This window comes from Vigna unguiculata, chromosome 11, assembly GCF_004118075.2.
Source record: "Vigna unguiculata cultivar IT97K-499-35 chromosome 11, ASM411807v1, whole genome shotgun sequence".
Taxonomy (NCBI): Eukaryota; Viridiplantae; Streptophyta; class Magnoliopsida; order Fabales; family Fabaceae; genus Vigna; species Vigna unguiculata.
Genome location: NC_040289.1, coordinates 7,483,337 through 7,491,447, shown reverse-complemented (window position 1 = coordinate 7,491,447; position 8,111 = coordinate 7,483,337). Strand labels below are relative to the sequence as shown.

General features: G+C 33.4%; 1 protein-coding gene across 2 annotated transcripts; it reads left to right on the top strand.

Annotated features, from left to right (window-relative positions):
- Positions 1 to 3,120: 3,120 nt before the first annotated feature.
- Positions 3,121 to 8,111, top strand: LOC114169222 (putative pentatricopeptide repeat-containing protein At1g53330). Of its 2 annotated transcripts, XM_028054274.1 has the most exons (3): positions 3,121 to 4,670; positions 4,761 to 4,865; positions 6,829 to 8,111. In XM_028054274.1, exon 1 carries the CDS (start codon positions 3,133 to 3,135, stop codon positions 4,546 to 4,548), a length of 1,416 nt encoding a protein of 471 aa, XP_027910075.1. In that variant the 5' UTR covers positions 3,121 to 3,132; the 3' UTR covers positions 4,549 to 4,670; positions 4,761 to 4,865; positions 6,829 to 8,111. The 2 variants fall into 2 exon arrangements, with proteins under 2 accessions (XP_027910075.1, XP_027910074.1); XM_028054273.1 differs by having other exon boundaries at positions 3,121 to 4,865.

Here is an 8,111-nt window from a genome sequence, read left to right as displayed (position 1 = left end):
AACCTTTCTGCATATTGTCAGCAACTCAAACAAATATCTATTCAGTCGGTGAATCTTGGTGCTCTTATCAACAATCATTGTTTGGTATTGCAACTAGTCTCTGGTTTGTCCAAGCCCTAATTAGAAGCAAAACAAATACAACCAATAGATAAATGTATTAAAACCTAATGCAGGTTTTATCTTAGCTGGAGTGAAAATGAAAGCGGGATTAGTTGTTTATTGGTTTACCCTTTAATTAGTCATAAATTTTACAAAATACGAGTCCCACAATGTGCAAGAAATAACAACACCACTAGATGATTCAAATGACCAAAAATGATTAGTTAGGTCAAAACGATTAGTTAGGTCATAAACTACATTTATTAAATGTATAATGTAAACTACAAATAACATATATAGTATTGACCCACCTCAAATCCCTTAGGTCAAACACAACATTTCTGGCCTACGATTTGTTGTTGACATAGTTCACCACACTAATGACATCTTAAAAGTCAAAAATTATAAACTATATTATTAAATAATAATTATAAATAAATATGTATCAATCGCAAATATATATATATATATATATATATATATATATATATATATATTATTTGTACTTACTAATCAACATATCAAGAAAGTAGTTTCTATCAATGATCTCCTTTATACTTTTGAACTTGAACACCTTCACATGTACACATTAAATGGTTTGTAACCTTATACTATTGCTCCTTTGAACAATAGCTTAAACAGATGGTTGTATACTCTAAATTGACCTTTATTCTTAAAGATTTTGAAATTGTGCATTATATAGCTTTGACCCTCTATCAACTTGTCCTTCCACAAACCCATATCTTCCTTCTTAATCATTGCAGTTATAACATCATCCTGACCATCATAACATTTATCATATTTCATATACATGTAATCAGGGGCGGATCATAGAAGTGTTATAGGGGGCCATGGCCCCCCCAAAATTTTTAAATTTTTTTAAAAAATATATGTTAAATTTTTTTAAAAATAAATTTTTTAAATTTTTTGGATAGATTTTTTTTTACAAAATATAATATTTAATGTTAATAAACAATAAAATATAAAATTAAATATAATAAGAATAATAAATTTTATGAATATATTTTTGTTGTTTTTTTATCGTCTTTTAAGTTTTTCACATATTGTATTCATCTTCTACTCTTGCATATCTTCTTTTATTTATTTTTAAAAGAATATAAAGTTTGATACAAATTCATTCTCTGTATTCTCATTTTTCATATGTACTCTCCCATTATTTATGATAAAAAGATAAAAAAAGGTAACCTTATGTTGTTTATTGATAATAAAGTATAAATATTAGTTTGATATTTAGTATTTTTTTTTTCATGTCATGAATTTTTTGTATATTTATTTTTTTAATGAATATATAAAGAAAAGTTATGTCTTATATATCATATATTTTTCTTTTAGTAATTACGTCTCTCAATGTTCAGATAAATTATTTTTTAGTTTTAATTTTTTTAAATAGGTATATTGATGAAAAATAAAATAATTGATTCATTTCTTTTAAACATGATACTAAAAATCCAATTGTTGAATTAAATAAACATTTTTTAAGATTCAAATAACTATAGGTGGAAAGTTTCATATTAATTCTTTGGAACTTATTCAAGGCAAATGTTCTCAAATATGAAAATATCTAGTGAAAGAGATCAAATTATAAAAGCTTATTTAAAATGAGTTTCATATCAAATACAACTCAAGACTGTCACTTTTCTAGAAAAAAACATACAAAGAAATTTTAATACTAAATTATACATATTTTTGTTATATTTATATTAGTGACAATGATTAAATATATACATTTTGAGTATATTATTTTGGTCCCTCCAACATTTTTTATCAAGATCCGCCACTGCATGTAATTAAAATTTGACCTAAACCATGTAAAGTTAAAGTCATGAAATGATACTTTAGATTACCTTTTCATATATAAGAATCATCTCCATATACCACTTGGAATCACAACCATCAACAAACCATAAATCTATAACTTTCACAACAAGCTTCAATATTTTCCTTGTTTCATCAATATCTTTGATCATTTCAAGTTTCTTCGTCATCTAATTGAAATATATGGAATAAGTTATTTAATTAATTAATTAAGTGACATAAAAAACAAACTTCAACCAAAAAATAATACACAATGATGGAAATAGATGCATTAAGCAATTGAAAACAAGCAAAACACAACTTTTAAACTTATAAACAACTAAGTAAAGAACCTAAATCTATACCGAGGAAAAAACAAACATTCTATGAACTACAAAACATATTAAAAAAAATCACAAATTACACAGATAAGGTTAAACAACGAAAACAAAACAAACTCAAGTTGAGTTAAAGAATAACTAACCTTCAAGCATATGTTCACCAAATAAGAAGAAAAAGACCCTGACACATACAAAGATGAAACAAAGATAGAGTTTGGTTAAACATAAAAGTATAGGAAGAACCTTTAACGAAAGGAAAACCCAAACTACTCATTTTGAACAATATTTAGTCGTTCAACCCAATGTTAACCAAGTATGAAGTAGGAAAAAACCCTTAAATCAAGAAGAAGAAGAATAAGTCCAAAGAAGAAATAAAAGACCAATTAATGAAGACCAAGAAGGAAAGCTTGAAAAGAAGCTTGGTTATTGTTTAATTTACCTTGAACCGGATATGGCCAAAGAAGCAGAAGATGAAGATGAAGGAATATCGAAAGATGAGAAACTAATTTTGAAATATGCAGAAGAAGGAAAAACTTTGTCATACATTGGCTTCACAAGTCAATCTTTCATTACGTCAATCAAGCAGTACAGTCTCGACTACAAAACGAGAAGAAACAGAAAAGGGCAAAATACTGAAATACCACCGCTCAGAAATCATTATGGTATGATAAAGCTAAGGCAAACTTGTCCATTTCGCCAAAGAATTCAAATGACAAAAAAAACCGTCATTTTGGGACAAATGTCATCACTAAGGTAAATTACTTAATGGAAATTTTTTTAGTTATAAGTGACAAATAATTTTTATTTTTGCCATTCAAAATTTTAATTTCACCGTAACACCACTGAAATAATAATAATTCACTCAACAATAATAGTGATGAAACACACAAAGCAACTGAAGTTAAAGAACCACACAGCAATGTCTACTTCCAAACCCATCTCCTCCTTCCGACTCACCTCTCTCCTCCGCTCCCAGAAAGACCCTTCCGTCGCCCTTCAACTCTTCCTCAACCCAAACCCTAACCACCCCTCCGCCCGCCCCTTCCGCCACTCCCTCCGCTCCTATGACCTCATTATCACCAAACTTGCCCAAGCCAAAATGTTCCCCCAAATGGAACAACTCCTCAACCAACTCCACACCCAAACGCGCTTCCCTACCCCAGAACCCCTCCTCCGCCACGTCATCGCCGCCTACGCGCGCGCCGGCCTCCCATCGCGCGCCCTCCGCACCTTCCTCTCCATCCCCTCCCCCTCCCTCCGCTCCTTCAACTCCCTCCTCCACGCGCTGCTCTCCTGCCGCGACTTCGCCTCATTCACGCGCCTCCTGCCGCACCTCCCCCGCTTTCGCGGTCCCGACGCATGCTCCTACAACATCCTCATCCACGCGTGTTCTCTAACCGATGACCGCGATCGGGCGTGGAAGCTGTTCAACGAAATGCGCAGGCGAGGCGTTCGTCCGAATCAAATTACGTTCGGAACTCTAATTAACTTGCTGTGCAAAAGCCCTCAATTGCACCTTCCCAAGGCGTTTAAGGTGAAGGAAGAGATGGAGAGGGTTTTTAAAATTAAGCCTAATGCTTTTGTGTACACTAATTTGATTAAAGCTGTTTGCGAGGTGGGTGATTTTGATTCCGCGGTTAGGCTGAAAGATCAGATGGTGAGGAACAGTTTGAAGCTTGATGCTGTGGTGTACAACACTTTGGTTTCAGGGTTTTTAAAAGGGGGGAAGAAGGATATAGGGTTCAGGGTTTTAGAGGAAATGAAGAGTGGTGGTGTAAAGCCGGATTCTGTGACGTGTAATGTGTTAATTGGGGAGTTTTGTAGGGAGGGGAAGTTTGAAGAGGCTTATAGGGTTTTGGATGATGGGTTAGAGGGTGTGAAGCCTGATGTTTTTGGCTACAATGTGGTTATTGGTTGGCTGTGTAAAGAGGGGAAGTGGAGGGAGGCTGATGATTTGTTTCGGGACATGCCAAGGAGACAATGTGTTCCTGATGTTGTGACTTACCGCACCCTGTTTGATGGGCTTTGCCGGTGTATGCAGTTTGAGGAAGCAGGGTTGGTTTTGGAGGAGATGATTTTTAAAGGCTATGTTCCGCGTTCCTCCAGTTTGAATGAGTTCGTTGGTATGGTGTGCAAGGAAGGGGATTTTGAGTTGCTAGGGAAGGTTTTTAGTGGTTTGGTAGGTGGGAGATTTTGCTGTGAGGATGTGTGGAAAACTTTGGTTTTATTGGTTTGTCAGTCGGAAAAGTTGTTGGGAGACTTTGAGCCTTTTAATGAATTGGTGTTGGCATGAATTCTATATTGGGTTTCAGTAAATATGCAGTGAGATTCTGTTATTTCCAAAATACGTATTTTCAGGGATAGCCTGAACTCTCCAAATCCTGTCAAGCATTGAACTAGATCTATATCAGAGAGGTGAATCTATAGTCCACAAAGCAAAGATGAATATCCATGAAGAGTAATTGCAATCAAGTGCTAAAGGCTTGGAGTTTTGTTTGGACACAGCTTTTGTTGAAGGAGATATGCTAACTGAGGCCTTCTAAGCTCCCCCTTCCAACGAAGGGTCATCAAGTCACCAGTTGCATTTCTGTAGATTCTCCAACCCTGGAGGTAGGTAGCTTCCATCTAAATTATTGTGAGTTTTGCATTATACTTTTAATTCAATAGTATCTTTCGTTTTGATTTTTATAGGATAAAGTGAATGAGATGCATCTAATTGTGATTAAATTAAAATGATATGGTAATAAAACATAGGTCTTGTTTTGACGAATTTCTCTATGAGGATTTTATGAGAGAAAATTAGGAAGAAAAATTGAAATGAACTTTTCCTTAATTTTAAAATTGGTTTATGCACAAGCTAATTTGTAGAAACTATCTCTTTATAGTTTCTTTAATTTGTTTAAGTTGTGTATAAAGTAATTTTAACAAAACTTTTCATTTTTTTTCTTTTTCTTTTTTATTTTTTGTCTTAGAAATAAATCCCCATGGAAAAGGTTGTACACTAAGCAGATATATGGACTTGCTCGCTTGGTGCTTCCATTTCCATTATAACAAGCTAAACAGCCCACTGGGAAAGAAAAATAAATGATTTTACTATTTTCTTGATATCTTAGTGGAATTTCTGTAGCTCAATTGAGGTGGTTGATATGCTACATCGCTGGGTAATTAAGTTGATGAACGCTGTAACATCAAATAAGGTCATTGTTCTGAAAATCTTAATTTCATTTAAACTGCTTAGAAAATGAATGACAGTTTATTATTTTCATTGTATCTTGTTGAACCGATTTGAATGGAAAATAAAATGATTCCAAGGTGATAGAGATACACTATTTTTTTTTACTGACTTGTGATTTTAATGTCTCATTGTCGGTGCGTCTTTTTTGTTATGATGAATATAGATATGTTGCAATATTAGAAATTTAAAGTATGCTAGTTAAAAATATTTATGAGATTATCTATAAAGTTTTCTAGACACCTAATTTAATCGAAGATAGTGTATTTGCTTCTGCCTCAAGAAAAAAGATTTCTAGTTTCAACATGATTATTCTTTAAAGAACTGTGTTGTCAAAATCTGGCTTAGGGTAAGAACGGTCTTCTTGTGGTGCTACGGCTGCATCGTTCTTAGTTCACGATCGAATGGTTGTCAGGTGGCATATTAAGTTTAATGGAAGACGTTGATGGTTTGGTCAGTGGACCAATCTTAGCATTACCTAACTTCACCACGTCATTTAAGATAGATGTGATTCTTCCAATGAAAGCATTGGAGCTATCCTGCCCTAAGAAGGAAATCCCTAAGCTTACTTTTAGTGAAAAATTAAAGGGTAGTCATATTAAATACTTTACCTATGACAAAAGGTTTTATGTTCTTGTTAGGTCTTTGCAAAATTGGCAGTACTATCTTTTACTTAAGAAATTTGTGATTTACAATGATCACAAATCCCTAATATACTTGAAAAACCAATGGAAACTTAAGAAGAGACACTCTAAGTGGGTAGAGTATATTGAGAAATTCACACATTTAGAAGCTGATGCTCTTTCAAGAAAATGTATATTGCTTAATACTTTTGAAACTAACTTTTAGGCTTTAATAACATAAGAGAGTTGTATCCAAAGGGTGATTTCTCTAAAATATTTCTTGAGTGCTAAAAGGATTCACACAAAAACTATTTTCAACAAGACGAGTTCCTTTTCAAAGGTAAAGGATTATGTTGTCAAGGGGTCTTTAAGGGATACACTCAGAAAGAAAACTCATGAAAGAGTTGACAAGACGTTTTGGGGCTTTGAAAACCTTATTTACATTACATGACCAAATATTTGGGGGCTTCTCCTTGCACTCCCAACCCTTTCTCCTGTGCTCCAAAAACTTTTTTAATTCCAGCTTTGTCCATAGTAAAAAAGTTAAAAATAACGGAAGAAAGAGAATAAAGATTAAGTTTGTAACTTTCTCTGTATTTATCACCTCACCTGCACCCCCAAAAAGAATCTGATTTCTAGTTTGACCTAGCACCTTATTTCTTTCTCCTCCATTCGTGGCGCATTAATTCTTCCTTTTTTTCCTTTTCTATTCGAGCAGCTCTCAGTAGCAGCAGCAGCAATTGCCTCCAGTTGCCTCCACATTCCTTCCACACTCCATTGTCAAGCAATCCAGTTAAGTTTTTCTGAACCATTTATCTATATTTTTTTTATTTTACCTCAAGGCTCAAATGGTGTGTGCAATAATATGTGCAATAGATGCATAGATGAATAGATCCAATTATAATTTTTTATTTATAATAGTGACTATTTTAGTAACTAATCATTTTTAATTTTGTAAAGTGGTATTTGGTCACTATAGTGACTAACTATTTTTGGTTTCTAAAATTGGTTTATAATTGAGGATTTTCTTGTAGTGTTGAATACACATCACACCAATCACATGTAAATAAAAATAACATTATTTTCATTAGAGTAACTTAATTCAATAATATATGTCAAAACCCCAAAGTAATCTAAATTATTCGTATACTAACTAAAACTCCACTATTTTGTGTTTTTAAGTACATGTTCAATTATAGTCTCCCTAATTTCCTTTGGAAGAACACCATGAATTGAAAGAGGGAGAAAGAAATGTAGAAATACATGACAATTCATCCTTATATTTCCCCACCTTAGATGTTTATACATAGAGACATATTGGATGAATAACCGTCTGGAACCTTTAAATCAAGTAGAAATTGACAAAAATGCATGTTTTTTCTAGATATGACATGGTATAACATGCATACGTAAATGTGTATTTTCCTTTTTCAATCATGGTCGCATGAAGCTTTGGGTACATATACTCCTATGGACAAGATCAAATCATGAGTTTATATTATATTTTGCCTCTTTTTTTCAAGATTCATCAATGTTCCTATTTTATGAGGTCTTGATGGAGAATCAAAGGTTAATGAATTCTTAGGAGCAAATGATGAGATTCTATTAAACCCAAGGGTGTACATAATAAATAAAGGATGTCCTTAGCAAAAGAGGTGCAAGCAAGAAAATGAGGCGTGTGAAAGCAAGCAACTCATTTGGCATACAAATCAGTATTGGTGCCCAACAACCATTGATGGTGCCCAGCGTCCACATTGCAGTGTTCTCTTTTTTGCTTGTTTGGGGATGCAAGGCGCAAATAGGAGCACACACGTTTTCCACACTTTGTCACATGTTTCACTTGGTATAGCTAAATCCGTGATCACAAACATAAAATTAGGGGTTTAACCTTGTTTTAGAACAAATTAGCACATGCAAATTAGTAATCCTTCTCCCTATAAAAAAAAGGTTGCTCATGTATAATTCAGATTTGGAATATATGCAAAGTCATTCATAAGATAA

Bases quoted from the DNA above. Each gene is read 5' to 3' on its own strand.
- LOC114169222 (XM_028054274.1), top strand. From the start codon at position 3,133: ATGAAACACACAAAGCAACTGAAGTTAAAGAACCACACAGCAATGTCT.